At 32.7% G+C, this 18,766-nt stretch overlaps 1 protein-coding gene across 1 annotated transcript in view; it reads left to right on the top strand.

Annotated features, from left to right (window-relative positions):
- Positions 1-13,627, top strand: part of LOC117120723 (E3 ubiquitin-protein ligase RNF213-like) — a 42,691-nt gene extending 29,064 nt beyond the window's left edge. Inside the window, exons 32-42 of the mRNA XM_033265791.1 lie at positions 655-823; positions 1,544-1,644; positions 2,984-3,229; positions 3,788-3,929; positions 7,987-8,070; positions 9,453-9,621; positions 10,842-11,121; positions 11,381-11,578; positions 11,769-11,858; positions 12,767-12,945; positions 13,564-13,627. Of these exons, the coding sequence (XP_033121682.1) occupies positions 655-823; positions 1,544-1,644; positions 2,984-3,229; positions 3,788-3,929; positions 7,987-8,070; positions 9,453-9,621; positions 10,842-11,121; positions 11,381-11,578; positions 11,769-11,858; positions 12,767-12,945; positions 13,564-13,627 (1,722 nt within the window). The remainder of the gene's footprint in view (positions 1-654; positions 824-1,543; positions 1,645-2,983; positions 3,230-3,787; positions 3,930-7,986; positions 8,071-9,452; positions 9,622-10,841; positions 11,122-11,380; positions 11,579-11,768; positions 11,859-12,766; positions 12,946-13,563) is intronic.
- The last annotated feature ends 5,139 nt before the right edge of the window (positions 13,628-18,766 follow it).

Below are 18,766 nucleotides of genomic sequence, written 5' to 3'. Positions count from 1 at the left end.
GAGACAATTTAGTAAATACTAAAATATTGTGTAAAAAATTATTAAATAATTAATGATAATATAAAATAAGATAAATAAGAAAAGACGTTTAAATTGCTGGACAGCATTAAATATTTATATAGTTGTCTAACAATTGTTGAAAATGTGGCTTAAAACTGTTTAAGACACACAATTTTTACATACAGTCCTAGCCAGAGTTAGGGTATTGGCTTCGCTCTCTTCCCCAGCCCCACTGAAAATTTGCCAAGCAAAAAAAATGACACATATCACTATATTTTGTCAGCATTTGTCCACTCTATCGCCAGAATCCCCACTCAGACCTTCAGCAAAAACCTCCTACCATTTCCCAAATCTTTAATCTCATTAAAATGTGCCTTTTTTTTATACCTTTCCTTTATTTTTAAGTACAAGATACATCATATTTATTTTTTATTTAAACAGTCAATTCCCAGTGCCCCATAAGCCCAATGCCCAGAATCCCCAAGTGGTAGTTGTTGGCTACCTTACAGGAACATATGACAAATTGGTATCAGATTTTAATCATTTGTGATGTGAATAAACTATGAATTGCACTTGTAACAAAGAAGCATATCATTTTCTGCTTCTCCTGATTATTGAAGCATACTCTCAAACTTTTTTTCATGTTTCTTTCAGGCAATAATCAACATAATTAAGCCTGCTCCAGATAATGTGCTTGAATTCCTATGGAAACATTTGCATAATGATGTAAGATTGTTGTCTGCCTCTACAGGCAAGAGCAAGGATGACTGCATTTTCATTCTTCACAAAGTTATTGACAATATTTTGCACAAGAACATTCAATGTAAGAATAATTTTATCAAAATTTACAGGTTTATTGGTTACACAGCATTGTACAACTACTTAAAAAATATTTTGTTTATCTAAGATATTTCTTTTCACTGAATTCCCATCACCAAAATTCTAGGGCTATGCAACTATGCCAGGGTAGTCTAGCGCAGCCTAGCTAGACTACCCCAACTAATAAACAAATAGTTGCATATCATACACTATTTCCTGAAAGTTGGTCAAGTTTCATGTATCTCTGCTAAGCCCCGCTCGTTGGATGTTGTTGCTAAGGTCCTAAAAGATGACAGTACAAACATGCATTTGTGGGACAATGTGTTTTGGAGACAAAGCGCATATTTCTAGCCATTCTGATTGGTCAGTCGTTAAGTTTGCTTGACATTCTCAAAATGTCCATTATGACACCAGATCATGAAACTGCAAATTAATAAAATATTTTTATTTTATTGATTTGATAATGAGGGCAGTAGTCACAAAAATTGATAAACCAGTAAATCAGAAAATATTATTAAGTGGACTACATTATAAGCACTGTCTATTATTTTATACTATAGTAACAGATTCTTACAATCTGTTTCAGCAACTGTTGTCATCAGAGAAATGTCGTAAAAAATCGGAAGAGAATTTTTTAGCAGTGTATATTAAACCAGTGTACTATTAGGCACTATCTATTAATTATACTATAGTAACAGATTCTTACAATTTTTTTTTTTTGTAGCAAATTTTCAGTCTGGCTTTCAGCAACTGTTGTCATCAAAGAAATGTCGTAAAAAATGGGAAGAGAATTTTTTAGCAGTGTATATTAAACCAGCCCTTCAGGTAGGTTTAACAGAAGAAATCAATCAATTAAAATAACAATGATGATGATTATAATTAGTGGGGAGGGGGGACAGCAGGGACTTAAGTCTTCCCACCAGACAGGTCAAGCCCCCCCTCCCCATTGGACAGAGCTTGTTGGGCAGTCAGAGCAAAAAGTATATAAAAATAGGCCCACGCCAAGCCAACACATGTCTATCACAGACTGAGAGTGTCATTTCTGGCCATCCAGATGTTCCTATTCCTAAAAAATCTCATTTGGGAGGGGGAACCCCTCTAGAACCCTTTCCCTAGCTCAGACCAACAAGCTCAAGTACCCCCGTCGGACAGCTCAGCGCCCCCCCCCCCTAGAAAATATATCCTAGAGCCGCCACTGATTATAATGATGATGTTGATATGATGATCATCAATTTGAATAATGTGATGGAAATTTTGATTATGAATAATTCAGAAGTGAATTTGATGACGTCACAATGTCTGATCAACCAAAATGATCTATAAAATCATATTTACAACTCATGTGCTTGCTTTCAGAATATGTAATGAAAATTGGGGGTCACCTTTCATCCTATCCGCGCCCCCCCCCCCTAGAAAATATATCCTAGAGCCGCCACTGATTATAATGATGATGTTGATATGATGATCATCAATTTGAATAATGTGATGGAAATTTTGATTATGAATAATTCAGAAGCGAATTTGATGACGTCACAATGTCTGATCAACCAAAATGATCTATAAAATCATATTTACAACTCATGTGCTTGCTTTCAGAATATGTAATGAAAATTGGGGGTCACCTTTCATCCTAAGGAGCTATAACTGATTGAAAATAGGCATGATTTTAAGCATATTTAAATTTTGAAGCACGCACATAAAATTAAAGTACATGACATTCAACCTTGACCTGAAGTTTATGCCCACTGTATATGATTCAGAAATGACGACTGGTTATGGTGATATGGGGGTCATCAAAGATTTGAGGAAAGAAAAATGAGAGGTCAGAAAAAACATTTGTTTTGACCATGATGATGTCATCAAAATGTAAAAAGAAGTCGCATATATGAAAGAGAATTGTTTCAGCTATAACATACTCAAAGTTGGGAGACGATCTATCAAGGATATGCGAGATACGCTCAGGGGTCACCTTTCATCCTATAATAATAAAATAATATAATAAATAATAATATAGAAATGATAATTACGATAAATATATGAAATAATAATGCAACAATACTGCAGGATATATATTTGAATGCACCATAATTTTTAGATTAATTTATAAATACTGTATACCTACCAAATGTTTTTTGATAAAAATGTTTAAATTATCTGCATCTAGGGACTTGATGAAATGATCGACCAATCAAACCAGACTCTGGTTTCTGACAAACGTCTCAGCCATGACCCTGTGATGCGATTATTGCACACTGCAAATCCTGTTGAACCAGACGACCTTGGTAAACTGGTGGAGACTTCACACGTATGGCAGTACCGTAGCCGTATCACCATTCAATGTATTCATCAAGCTTTAGCAAGTGAAGAAGATGGTGCTTCTTTGCCAGTCCTTAGACTATTTATGGAAAAGGTTACATTATTTTGTTTAATAGATTCTTCATTTTCTTTTTCAAGTAAAATTGCTAAATAAATACAGGACGTAAATAAACAGTCTATTTTGTGAATATATATCTAGATTAACCAACTTGCAATTTTTCCTAAAATAGACACACCCACAAAAAATATACTGATACATGGCAATGGCAAAATCCATATGCTTGTTCTCATTTCCTTCTTATGAATTGTTGAATATAAAATACAGAATGTTTTTTTATTCTAAATATGTTTAAAAGATAATTTTTGCTGAAGGAAAAGTTAGTTCACCATGTAAGTATCTCATACAGAGACTACCAACATCACATTGATTTGTATATTTCTACTTGTGTAATTATGAGATACTCATTTGAATAAAATAGACTTGAAACTTGTTGCACTTGGTTGATTGACCACATCTGGTGGAGCATTGGCCTAATAGATTGTATGGAAAAGTTATTTTTTTGTCAGTGGATTAGAAATAGAAGTATCATACTTTTGTTTTTGTGTAAATTTGAACATCTAGTGTATTTAACTGCTTACTATTTCTCTACAGGAGAAGCATCTGAGATTTGTACAACATTTGCCAGACATTATCCGACTTCAGCGTCTCCTAATCAATAAATACAACAGGCACATTGACTTGGCTGAAGCTACCAACTTGAAAATTTCTACATTTTTGGGTCAAGTACATTATGGTAATATATTGTTGATGGTCTCACCAAGTCACATTAGTATTGTGATTTTAGGAATATAAAGTTAAAAAGTTGAATATAGTGTATGAGGATTGCCATCACAAAAAAGAATAAGTGAACAAAAATGAACATTGACTTTTTTAATATATTTGTTTTCTCCACATTTTAGGCTTTAAAAAATGATGGGTCATGTACCACAAATGTCTATTGCCAAAGTTATGAGTAAAAGTATTATGTCCTCTCAGTGCTAAAGTATGCAATACTGCCACAATCTTATGCTAATTACTGACATTAGCATATAGCAAAAGTACACTGGTTTTGGGATAGGATCCCTCATATACTGTATAGAGTAAACTTATCAGTTGCTACCATCACAACCACAAGAAAATGAGGGTATGCCATCTAGTTCGAATTTACTGTAAATACGGGAAAGCAAAGAAGCCAATAATTAGTGTATCAAAATTCTATTTGTATTCTAAAAATCAATCAACATTAGAAATTATTATTTATTCTTTCTTTATACTGAATATACACTTTCATTACATAGTACTGGTTTCCAAAGTGGTTCAGTTTTTAACTACAAGATTTTAAAAGCAGATATATATACATATGGTAACCAAAAAAGATGGATTTTGTTGTGATTAGAGCTACTCCACTTGATGTGCGTCGTCTCTGCCAGAAAAGAGGATATGTCGCTCACTTTTCAACTTACGGCCTGAACCAATCCACCTGCACTCACTCACACCCAAGATGTCCAGTTTATACCTCTAAACTCACTGATAACTTGTGCTGCTTTGATGTTGCAAACATGGTGTGTACATTCCATGCCTACGGATGGTAGATTTGGGTCTAAGAAGACTCCTGTCAAGCTTCTGACGTCATCTGAAGCTGTCATAATGTTCGGGTTGGAGCCTTTATTTGGATCCCAGACTGAAGTTTGTGTCCATATTCTATTTGCAGTTTCTGTACCATTTGTGTTTTATGGAATGGGGTTGTTAGCCCCATGTCCAAACCCAAACCTAGAGGACCAGGTGCTGACTTTTGTCTGACCCCTAGCCCTGAAATCTGCCCGACCTGGTTGAACCTAACAGGGGTGTAAAACCTCAGCTGATATAGCTTCCAGTTTTAAACAATGTACTCAAGCCTACCCACCAGGTAACAGCACACAGGGTAAAATTATTACCACCAGAAGCGATAAAATAAACACCGTGCTCAACTCTGCACCAAATAAGATATTTTTCATGAAGTGGCATTTTAGATACAATAATAATAATGACTAGACTACTTACTGTATGTCTGTTTGTAAAACAGAATATAGGGTTTTATCATTGTCATAATGGGAACTGATGTTTGAAATTACAAAGTAAAAATTCATTGGAAAAGTGAAAATTAAAAAATACATGAGAAACAAAAATTCAATCATAATAAAGAAAATTATGCAGTAAAAAAATACCATGGAAACCAACTAAATGTAAGACTCGAACTAGGGCTGCTAATATGAATGATGTGATGAGTTAAACCATTGCACCATTGAACCTGACCCTGCAGAGGTCAGTGTATTTTCATGTTGTAGATTGAGGGCAAACCTATTTATGCATTTCACATTCACACATCACATTTTGCATTGAATCTGGCTGTAGCTAGTTTTAAATGCAAATTGCATCAACATAAAAAGTTCAATTACCCATTTATTAATGTTAAAAATATGAAAAATGATTTCGTATTTTAATATGCACTTCTTTGATATATGGTCATTGCTTGGATAAACTTTGATGAAAATCCATTCATGGAAAGTGACCAAAGTGGCAAACAGAAAAGCCAGTGCAAATATTGAAAGGATAGAATACAGAATAGAAAAGAAAAAAATCAAAACAAAGATAATAGCTTTTCCAATAGTGCGGTAAAAGCCAATAATAATGATAATAATAATAATCATCATTATTATCAGCATGGATGCTGGTATTTGACGCTGTAGATTATATTTTCAAGGTAGAGTTATGTTAAAAAGTCACTTGACTAGATTTCTGTAATAATTTGTACCAAAAAGAACCAATTTTTATCTCAAATGTTTGTTTTTATTTGATATTGCAGCAACTGAGAGGGAGGAGTTTAAGAGTTTGATTGACACATTTATTGACGTGTGGAATTCTGTCAGGCTGGATGTTGCATTAACAGGTAGTGTATGTATTAAACTGTAGTTCTAAGAATTTATTTCCTATCCCTTTATTAAATATATTTGTTATACTGAAAATGGCCACCTGATGTTCTTTCTTTATTCAGCAAAATATAAAAGCATAAAATACAAGACTTGTGTGGTACAAAAACCGAAAGGTCCACTGATTAATCTCAGATAAGAAAGTATAATACATACTCCAAGTATTGAAATACACGCCATCGTGTTGGGATTCAATATTTCGACATTAATTATGTCATCATCAGGAATTCCTGATGATGACATAATTAATGTCGAAATATTGAATCCAACACGATGGCGTGTATTTCAATACTTGGAGTATGTATTATACTTTCTTGTGTGGTACATGTACTGCTGATGAAATTGAGACACTTTAACAGGGGTCCAAATTGGAAGAGGTCACTTGTGGCAGACATGGTTAAATGAGTTGTCTCAGTGGCGGATCCAGGAATTTGAAATAGAGGGGGCCCAGAGAGGGACTATACTACCTCAGCCCCACCAAGGTTGGGGCTGGGGTAAGAACATTTATGGTTAGCACCTCTAGATGGCTGGGAATGGTACTCCCTAGACTCAAAATTTTAGTCGAATTTTTGCCCTAATTCGGATGGTAGATTTGGGTCTAAGAAGACTCTGTCAAGCTTCCGACATCATCTGAAGCTGTCATATGTTTGGGTTGGAGCCTTTATTTGGATCCCTGGCTGAAGTTTGTGTCCCTATTCTATTTGCATGCGCAGTTTCTGTAACATTTGTGTTTTATGGAATGGGGTTGTTAGCCCCATGTCCAAACCCAAACCTAGAGGACCAGGTGCTGACTTTTGTCTGACCCCTAGCCCTGAAATCTGCCCGACCTGGTTGAACCTAACAGGGGTGTAAAACCTCAGCTGATATAGCTTCCAGTTTTAAACAATGTACTCAAGCCTACCCACCAGGTAACAGCACACAGGGTAAAATTATTACCACCAGAAGCGATAAAATAAACACCGTGCTCAACTCTGCACCAAATAAGATATTTTTCATGAAGTGGCATTTTAGATACAATAATAATAATGACTAGACTACTTACTGTATGTCTGTTTGTAAAACAGAATATAGGGTTTTATCATTGCCATAATGAGAACTGATGTTTGAAATTACAAAGTAAAAATTCATTGGAAAAGTGAAAATTAAAACATACATTTGAAACAAAAAATCAATCATAATAAAGAAAACTATGCAGTAAAAAAATACCATGGAAACCAACTAAAAGTAAGACTCGAACTAGGGCTGCTAATATGAATGATGTGATGAATTAAACCATTGCACCATTGAACCTGACCCTGCAGAGGTCAGAGTATTTTCATGTTGTAGATTGGGGGCAAACCTATTTATACATTTCACATTCACACATCACATTTTGCATTGAATCTGGCTGTAGCTAGTTTTTAATGCAAATTGCATCAACATAAAAAGTTCAATTACCCAGTTATTATTATTAAAAATATGAAAAATGATTTCATATTTTAATTTGCACTTCTTTGATATATGGTCATTGCTTGGATAAACTTTTATGAAAATCCATTCACGGATAGTGACCAAAGTCTCAAACAGAAAAGCCTGTGCAAAAAATTGAAAGGATAGAATACAGGATAGAAAAGAGAAAAATCAAAACAAAAATAATAGCTTTTCCAATAGTGCGGTAAAAGCCAATAATAATGATAATAATAATAATCATCATTATTATCAGCATGGATGCTGGTATTTGACTCTGTAGATTATATTTTCAAGGTAGAGTTATGCTCCAAAGTCACTTGACTAGATTTCTGTAATAATTTGTACCAAAAAGAACCAATTTTTTTCAAAAATGTTTGTTTTTATTTGATATTGCAGCAACCGAGAGGGAGGAGTTTAAGAGTTTGATTGACACATTTATTGACGTGTGGAATTCTGTCAGACTGGATGTTGCATTAACAGGTAGTGTATGTATTAGTAAACTTTATTTCTAAGAATTTATTTCTGATCCCTTTATTAAATATATTTGTTATACTGAAAATGGCCACCTGATGTTCTTTCTTTATTCAGCAAAATATAAAAGCATAAAATACAAGACTTGTGTGGTACATGTACTGCTGATGAAATTGAGACACTTTAACAGGGGTCCAAATTGGAAGAGGTCACTTGTGGCAGACATGGTTAAATGAGTTGTCTCAGTGGCGGATCCAGGAATTTTGAAATAGAGGGGGCCCAGAGAGGGACTTTCACAGGTGGAGGGTCTATACTACCTCAGCCCCACCAAGGTTGGGGCTGGGGTAAGAAAATTTATCGTTAGCACCTCATGGGATTCGAACCCGGGGTTGGAATGTGTAAAACACTGTGTTAACCACTACAAGCTGTATCGCTGTAAAATTAATGCCACTATGTTTTACTACACTTCTTCTCCATACCCTGTTAGCACACAAACACGCGTCCTTAACGGTTGACCACTACAAGCTGTATCGCTGTAAAATTAATGCCACTATGTTTTACTACACTTCTTCGCCATACCCTGTAAGCACACAAACACGCGTCCTTACGGCTGACCACTACACGCTGTATCGCTGTAAAATTAATGCCACTATGTTTTACTACACTTCTTCGCCATACCCTGTAAGCACACAAGCACGCGTCCTTACGGCTGACAGTTAAAAACTATTTTTCATTCATTGTGCCTTTGACCTTGGTCCTTCAAAATTTAGTCACTTCCAGAACTTTAATTATGAAATATTTCTGAGGAAAACTGAACTTTCGGTTGTTATATAAATAAAGTAGTTTTTCATCGATTGTGACCTTCACCCTTGACCCTGACCCTTAAAGATTCAATCATCTTTAGATTGTTGGTCATGGAGCATTGTGACCAAGTTTGACGAATTTGTAATAAAAATTGTTAGCTGTAGGCAGTTATATATAAAATTAGTTTTTACTTTGACTATAACCTTTTAAAATTTAATCACCTCGAGATCTTTTGTTATGGATCATTGTGACCAAGTAGTTTCTGATAAAATCTGTGGCCTGTAGACAAACAGACAGACAAAAATATAAACAGGGGCAAAAACATAAGCTCCTTGGCGGAGGTAATTATGTGATCTTTCAAGTTAATATGCATTTATTAATATTTTGCTTATTTGTAATTGCTTTTTTTTGTTATTACAGTTTTTTAGTATTTTGTTCTCATATTAGTGAAAATATAAATTGTATTTTACAGATGATTTTGAAATTTAATTTCCAATAAATGAAGAGGGAAATTGCTTGCCACAACTATACAAATATTCAAAGATATTCATTTTTATGACATATTTATGTGTTCTATCACATTTCAGTGGAGTTGCAAATCCCAAAAGAGGTCATGTCGTATGAGAGTAACATAGCGATGTTGCTACCAACCAAGCGAGATTTCGGTCTGTGTGCCACTGGTCTGGTTGACTTCCTCATCGTTACACAAAATGAATTTCTTGAGAGATATCATAGTATCAAAAAGTTGCAGATGAGGTAATACTTCTGTAAAATATGTAATAAGATACAAAGAATTTAAAGAAGGATTGTAGAATTTGGATAGATAAAAATCAGTGGTCTATAAAGAACGAGTATTAGACAGATGAAGGTTGATAGATGTGATAATTAGAGACAGACAAAAGAAATGGAAACACAGTCAGTGAGGAAGAGCTATTGAGAAAGGCTACATAAAAAGCAGAATGAAGGGATAGGGAAAGAGAAGGAAAAGGAAAATTTATATTGGATACAAAGGTAAAAAATACATCAAGTTTAAGGAATTTAGAGTTATTTTTTTATATAAAGAACTGTGCAAAGTATGTCAAATGGGGATTTGCAAATCTCTCATTTATGGCAGTTAACAATAGTACACTCAAGCGATGCACAACGGTTGTAATACACAAAATGTTGGTGACACCCTTCCACATCCCCCCCCCCCCCCGAAATTTGGCGAATAAAGAATAAAAATAAGCAATTTTCTGAAACTTGGTAGATTCTTATTTTAAACTGTTTTGTAAATTGTCATTAATGTGTAATTTCAGAAATATATGTACAATTTTGTGAAAAAAACTGCAAAAAATGACTTTAAAAAAGGGAAAAAAAAGCCATTGTAAACACATGTTCTACAATGTTTCTTCCAAATATATAATAGGGATTTACTATTATTTATTTATATTCGAAGTTTCTTTTTCTGTATTTTTTTTTTTTATATCAGAAGTTAATAACTTGCTAATAAGTTGAGTAAAGTAATTAGTGCTCCTTTCACAAAAGGTAGTTGCAAATCGACCTCTTAATATGCCTCTCTGGTGACATTTCAGGGTCACTGACTAAGGTGTGGTAGGGTTGGACTGCTCTGATCCAGATGGCCAAACTTTATTTATGTACACATTTTGGTGTGTGTGTGTGTGTTGATGTAAGATTTTGATTCTGATATAGTTTTTAACATCCTTTTGGTTGGACATATATAGCTTGGTCTAGTTAAAATTGTTTTCAAATGTGTGGCACTTTTTATCATAGTTAGGATTGTTGGCTTTAGATTAGTGTATTTGTTACTATTTTGTCAAATTTATTTTCATCATGAAGTGAATTCTTTAAAAACAACTTGTGTATTCTAATAAACATAAAAAAAAACACCCTAGATTTCTTTTATTATGGGTTGGTTTAGGCTTGGGAAACAATTTAATTTGCCCAATTCAACCTACTGTATTTTTTATTTCCAGTCAAGCAAGCGTTTCTCCATCCGACCTCCTGCCGTCACACCTGATTGCGTATGACCTGGACCGTGACCTCCTTCCATTGATTCTATCCCAGTGTCAATACATTGTAAGACCAATGGTGGGAAATAAAATTGAATACAACCTGCAAGGTTTAGAGCTGCAACTCATTGAGAGGTTTATCAGGGGACGTGCGCTCATTGATTGTAAATTTGATCAGTTATTTTTCCGACAGTTTGTCAGAAATGCATCCATCTTTAAAATTCTGCGAGATAAAATACCTCAGGTAAGTGGATAAGCTTCCAACATTGATATTTTGTGGTATTTATTATGAGTTAATTATCTGACTGAATAAACTACTTTCCTTGTGAACTTGAGTATTGAATAATGAGTGAATTAAGATCCAATGAACGGATCCAGAAAAATTCTGCATCGGGACCGGCTCTGTGCTATAGTTAATAAATATTTAGTGCGAAAATTATGTACCCTATGCTAAGATAATACAATTGTAATAGTTTACAAATAAAATGTTATTTCTTTTTCAGGTTAAGTTGACCTCAGCTGTGAGGTGTAGCATTGTAACAGAGCTTAAATCTTTCCAAAATCTCTGCAAATCTTTAGCATCACTCGATATTGCCATTGGATTCTTGGCAAACTACAAAGCAGAGGGAGACATGCTGATAAAAAACTATTTGCAAGATAAACTTGCCATGCCTGTCGACAAGGGACTTATAAGCTCTACAGTAAGAAATGTAATCTTTATTATCTTAGAAGAACAATGAGGCATGTATATTATTTTAAAAGTGTACAGTATTATAAAGTGTTAAATTATTATTGTATTGTATTCCTGTTATTTTTATTGCATTAATATTCATTTTGTTTATATTTAAACAATGTATATCTATGTCACTGAATAATCAATTTTTTCCCCAGGCATCTCAACAGTGTCGTCTGAAACATATTTTAGCACTCTGGCAAGTTCTTGCTGTAGACAAAGCTCTTCGACTTACCATTGATGCTCAGGTATTAACTAAAATGCCTATAAAATTTGTATAATTAAAAATAATAACTAGACTTACTATGTCTGTTTGTAAAACAGAACTTAGGGCTTTTTCTTATTGTCATAATGAGAACTACAGTAATGTTGAAATTATAAAGTTGAAACAATTAACAATTAAAAATTGTATGAAAAAGTAAAAAAAATATGGAGTAAAAATATATGGAAACCAACTGTCTTGGTAATAGTGAGGGAGAGTTCTAATCATTGTGCCTATTATCTACCTATTATCATCGATTGAGGGCAAAACCTTTTTTCACAATAATTTTGCATTTAACCCAGCTGTAGCTAGTTTGAAATGCAAATTGTATTAACGTAAATTACCTGGTTTATTAATATTCAAAATATGTAGAACGATATGTCATAGAACTCGACCCTGTTGAGTCTGTGCATTTTTAGTTCATCAACCTTGCATAATGTTATAATAAAAACGGTTCATGCATTTTATGGTAATTTTGTATTCAACCAAGGATCCAAGCACAGAAAGTGACCAAAGTGCTGGTCAGAAAAATCTTGTGCAAAAAAAGGGGAATACAGGATAGTAGAAAACAAAATATGACCAAAAACAATGACATTTCCGCATGGAAAAAGTCAATAAGTAATTGGCACAATAATAATATCTTTTTATACATTCTGATAATGTTAAATGCTTATAATTACGATTTATAGTTATTATTACCCAATTTTAACTTAAGTTGTATTTTATTCCAAAATCAGGTTACTACTTATTTTTGATTTATGATGTTTTGCCTGTGTTACGATGTATTTGTTAATTTGGGGTCCCCTAACAATAATAATAATAATAATAATAATAATAATAATAATAATAATAATAATAATAATAATAATATGATTATTGTTATAATTTTTTCAGGATCCATTTGATGACATTGGTGAAGACTACCAAGAAAATTTAAATGGCCAACAAAGAAAATATCTCACTGATCAACTAAAACACATCAAAGTAGATCTGCTATGCGCCGAGCTTTTTGAATATATTGTTCTGAATTTAAGTCACCAGTCCACAAACACAGAAGACAGGACAAATTGGCCGTGAGTAATTAAACAATAATTTAAGAGTTAGTTATGTCATATATGGCCATTGACACTCTGAAGAAAGATGGAGCCATGAGCTCCAAACTCGAGTACACTACAGTATTCTACATGCAATTGATCAATAACAATAACAAAAACAATAATGACAGCAATAACAACAACAACAACAATAACAAAAACAATAATGACAGCAATAACAACAATAATAATTATTTGGCAAAGTAATAGTACAATCTTGCCAGGAGCAAAGAAAAGGCATGAACCCAAACAGTAAACTGCTCTTACACCATCATCAAAAGCAACCGAAATGCAAAAAATGAAACATTAAAAAGTACAGCTGATAAAAAAACTTATAAATTGAACTAAATTTTTTAAAACAATTTTTAATTTGAAGTTAACATTATTAAAAAGTAGAACTTCTGCTGACATGGCATGGCAGTGCTGTATAAAATTGTAGCAAAAAACTCAACTCCGGTTTTCGAAACCGGGATGATTGTTTCTTTTTAAAGTCTTTCCTGCCTGAGTGTTAAAAGTGCAATTAGCATTGAACAGTGAGAACGTTGGAATTCTCCATAATTAATAAGTACTGATAATTATTTTTTACTTGTAACACAGGTTAAGTTCAGTAGTTAGAATACAACAGCATCTTAGTATGAATGTCTTACTGAAGTCTGTGTAACAATTTAAAAAGGATCCCCTGTAACATTTTGTGTTGTTTAAATTGAGAATTAGTGTATCTACTTAAAATTAGAGAGCTTTAAAGTAAACAATATTACTGTATATCAGCTGATATAGTTATTTATATAAGTTGTTTTACTATTAGAAAAATGATTAAATTGATATATGACTTTTTTTAGAGTGTGTTCAGATTTTGTTGTTGCTGAAGAATAGTATAATTGCATCTTATTTACACTTATTGTATAGTTTAATTTTCTGCATTTATATTTCAGTTAAACCTATCACATATGGATATAAGGGAATGACAATAATAAAAATTTACTTTTTTACAATTTATTTTCTTATGGCAGAATTTATAACTAAATAGAAGAAGTTTACTAAAATGTACAATATTGAAATTATACTTAAAATTTGGTATCAGATACTTAAATATATAACAGAAAAAATTTTATTATAAATATAATCATTATATATATAGGATTTTAATATCAAAGTTTTAATATGTTTAGATTTTATTGTAATCAATTTAAAAGTTATTGATTATAATCATACAATAGTTTAGTATGATTTTTAAATAATTATAGTTAAGTCTTTCAGTGTTACTGCAGTAATGCCTATTTGGTTTAAGCTAATATCTACTGGATTTCCATCTCTTATTTGTGTCTGCCTTACCCCAATCTTCCCAATTGTACATGTTCAAAGCAAAAAAAAAAATGTGCTCGAGTAGATAAAAATCACTTTTTTAAACTGTATTTTTGAAAATTAAAAAAATGTATAATCATCAAGAACCTTACTTCAGCTTTGCGCTTCACTCTCAGCACTTCCCCTCAACACTTCCCCATCAGCCCTTACCCAATTCAAAACTAGATATGCCACTGGTGTCTGTTTTGGAAATTATTATGTATATTTTGTCAGTAAAACAGAGAAATTAAAGCAGTGTTGACTATCATGATTCCGTTGATGTGAAAATATTTTTCTTCTATACTTCTTATTTTTGTTTTTATATTTTTTCCTGTGTTAACCTCATGAATAGTACCATCTTGCATGGCTCAACAAAGATTATTTGCAGTGTACATAGACATCCTTCATCGTTGAATATGATGTCTAGGTCCTTTTTTGCTATTTCATTTGCTATTTCTGAAATATTATTATTATTATTATTATTATTATTATTACTATTATGGAATATTATTGAAATATATTAAAGTGTATAAGTAGTTGTGTACAAGTCAATAAGTATAATAGTACTATATAATGATGAATTGAGACATGCTAAATATTTTCAAAGAAAAATAGAGAGTAGACAATAATAAGTTCACAAATTGCTTTAAAATGTTTGAGTGAACTTGTAGTACTGTACATGTGATGTTTCACTGTTAGATTAGCAGTGTTCCCAAGTTGAAAGAAGCCAATCTTATGTTGATGTGCATGGTGAAAAACAGGTTATAAATAGATTATCATTTATGACATTTGTGTTATTGATTGAATTGGAAAAATTAATAGAGTCTGAGATGTTATAAAATATGTTATAAACAATGTTTTACAAGTTATGCAATACTATAGATAATTAATTGCTGATTTACCGTACAATTTCATTTTATACGTTTTATTTATTTGTAAATGGAACGTAAATTGTCAATTTAATGCAGATTTTTGTTTTAAACTATATTATATGCAGTATCAATGTAAGAAATTTTGAATTTCAACAATAACCAAGTAAAGTTTGAATTATACTGAATCGATCAATTGTATTTAATAACAATAATAATGCAGTAATGGATATTAATAAAAATTTAAACTTTAAAAAATGCAAATAAAACATTTATATTAAATACATTTTACTTCATGGTCATTATATTAAACTAATATGAGCTGAACTTGAAAGTAGCACTTTTAGACTACAAATTAAATTATGTTTTTTCAAAGTGTCCTAAGTTGACAGTATTGATGACGTTCAATTTTGATTACATCAATTATTTTTTGTAAAAAAATAATATGAAAATAATAGGAGAGGATGGCAAATACTAACAACTCCATACCTACCTCAGCCCCACCATGGCTGAGGCTGAGGCGAAAAAAACCCTGTGACGTAACAACAATATATGCACAGATATGGTATTCTCGGTTATAAAATATTCAACGGCGAGTTGATTGGCCGAGGGGTTAAGTCAGGAGCACCGTAATCTTCAGCTCTAATATCTGCTCTGTTTCGAACGGCTCACTCGCCAATGCCGGTGGTGGAACAAGTCTTCTCGGAGAGGACTTTAAACCGTAGGGCCAGTGTAGGCATTCGGCTCGTGTGCACTTGAAAGAACCCAGTACATCCTTAGAGAATAGTAGTGGGGGGGGGGGAATACCCCAGTGTACTGGTCCATTAAATCCCCTAGTGTACTGGTCCATTAAATCCCCTGTTGTTTAATAAAATCCAATTAGGCCTAAATATAGAATATCTCACTTAAAACGATCAAATAACTTAATTTCCGACTAGAAACAAGTTAAAAATAAAAATTCGTTTTCACTAATTTACAGACATTTTTACAACAAAATATTCTTAAATTAATTACCAGCCAATAAGAGTCTGCAAAAAAAAAAAAAAAATCAGCAAAATATTTGCTCACTGTGTGTTAATTGACAGGGATTTTCTTTCATTAATTAAAATTACTTCACAATTGCGCTTTCCCCTCTCAGCGCTTCCTTTTTAATTGTAAGATTGTTCAAAGAAAATTAAAAGCAGCACTGAGACTAACTTTGATGTTATTTATTTATAGAAATTTCTATATTATTATCTCTCAGCTAGAGAAAAACGCGTTTGAAGTGGACTACAAACAAAAACAAAACTGTAATTTTCACTATCAAGATATAAAAATATCAAATATTTACATAGGCCCTATGTTTAAAATAAAGCATTAAAAAAAATCAAATGTTCAATTTATTTATTCGATTAACCTGTTAATTAGCGTGAAAATTTTGCGTCTGTTCATGAAAACGATAGAAATAAACCTAGCATAGGCTGTTTACACGTAAAGCGAAGTTCCGTTGTCAGACATAAACTGCATTTTAGTCTGTTTTACAATAATTGTAGTCAAGGGTGATTATAGGCCTACAAATTAGGCTTATCCTGCTTAAACCATTATATTTTTACTAATAATTTCACACTTGATGTATTTGTATAGGCCTAATCGAAGTTATACTGCAAGAATTGTATCGCTATGCCTAAGAAAGGTTAGGGAATAATGTTTACGTCCAGCCCACCCCAGCCAGGCCTTACGGTATCTAGCCCAGCGTGACCACTCACAATTTTTTATTTACCCAATGACTGGGTCGAAATTACCCAAGATTCAGCAAAAATTGCCAAAAATTACCCAAGCTTCCAGAAAATGCATTAAAATTTGAAAAAAACGTGTTTTTCGCATGTATAATTTCCCTTTTAGTTCAATTTATAAACCATTTTTTATTGTAATTGTGTTAATTATTAAAATTAATATTCATGAGGTGATAATACCAATAGAAAAATACGCCCTCAGTCGGCCAGTGTTATCAGTAGATCAGTGATCAAGTTTTATTATGTAATGCATTAATTAGGTAAGATCAATGGCAACGCAAATCACAAATTCAACAATTCTGAACCCATGTTTATAGCAATTAACAGTCAATTAACAATGTTATGTGCACTTCGTTGAGTTTTGCTTTTACTTGAATGGACTGAAATATACTTTGTTACTTCTTAATTCCTCCTCTATTACAAAAATATTTAATTTTCTTAGTAAAAATAAAATACCCAAGGATTGAACGGAATACCCAAGAACCCAAGACTAAGTCAAAATACCCAAGATCTTGGGTAAATACCCAAGCAGTGGTCACACTGATCTAGCCGATCTCAACAATTGCAACCCCGCACGCCCTTCTTCCATCTGAAAGTTTGTGTTTGTGTCTGTTTGTGCATGGAGGAAATATATTTCCTCCATGGTTCGTGAAAACCACATTCTCTGTTTGTGTGCTGTAACAAATTAGTAATAATGTAGTTGCGCTCTTAAAATTTATGTGCGTGAATTGGTAGAGTTCTATGTACATAATCAAAATGTCGAAGAAAAAAATTACAAAATATGATATTTTAAGTTTGTGTCTTTTCGTGGTATCGTTAACGATATTTTTGTTTTGATCTCTGCATCTTTTTAAGAATCAATTCGTAACTACATAAACCATCCCCCTGTCTTAGTGATATTCAGAAGTGGATTTTATACTACAACCTCAAGCTAAATGAGAAGAAAACACAGTTTCTAGTTCTTGATTCAAAATACTGTAGGCCTACTACCTTTCTCGTGATCAGATAAATGTATTGATCTTTCTTGGGGATATACCATCAAGCCATGCAGTGTCGGCAACTTGGAGTTATATTTTGCTCATCTGCTAATCTTAAGCCTTCATTTTTCGAGTCATTTTTTTTTTGTCGGTGTGTTAAATTTCATGTTAGAAATCTTTGGCGAATTAGAAGGTTCATTGATAGAGAAACCTCTCATGTTGCCGTAAGGGCTCTAGTACTTTCAAGGTTAGATTATTTCAATTCTGTTGGTAGTTTTTGCACGTTTCATTTTAATCTTTTTATCTTTTATTACTGTACTATTGATTTACGTTGGTCTTTGACTCATAAAAGCATACTCTGTTAGTTTTGGTTGGTGTGGGCAAAGAATAAGCGCTATAGAAGTACCAATTAACAAGTAACATAAAATTAGTTAATTAATAGACTGTATACAAATTCAAAAGGGTTTGTAAAAGGTAAAAACATTCATTTTAAGCACTGTATTTTCAATATGAATAACATTCATTCGTATATAGAGTATTTAATTATATGAAGTGTGCATACGTATAATACCAGAATATGAAACATGACTGAATAGAGCAAAAATAATAAAGTATTGTTTTGATTATGAAAATATCAAAGTACCGCGTACCGCTATTCTTTTATACGTTGTAAAAGACAGCGAGCACATCAACAGTTAAATGTAATGCTGTCATTACAACATCAAAGTTAATTTTTCGATGTAGTGCACACGAGCCATTGTGTATACAGGTCAAACAAAACAAGCATGACACCTTGGCAATTGTCAATAAAGGAGAAATTTAGTGTGGACCTTAAGCAGAA

Source organism: Anneissia japonica, unplaced genomic scaffold (assembly GCF_011630105.1).
Source record: "Anneissia japonica isolate Jap-2015-1 unplaced genomic scaffold, ASM1163010v1 scaffold3888_len366471_cov172, whole genome shotgun sequence".
In the NCBI taxonomy this organism is placed as follows: Eukaryota; Metazoa; Echinodermata; class Crinoidea; order Comatulida; family Comatulidae; genus Anneissia; species Anneissia japonica.
This window is presented reverse-complemented; position numbering and strand designations above follow the sequence as displayed.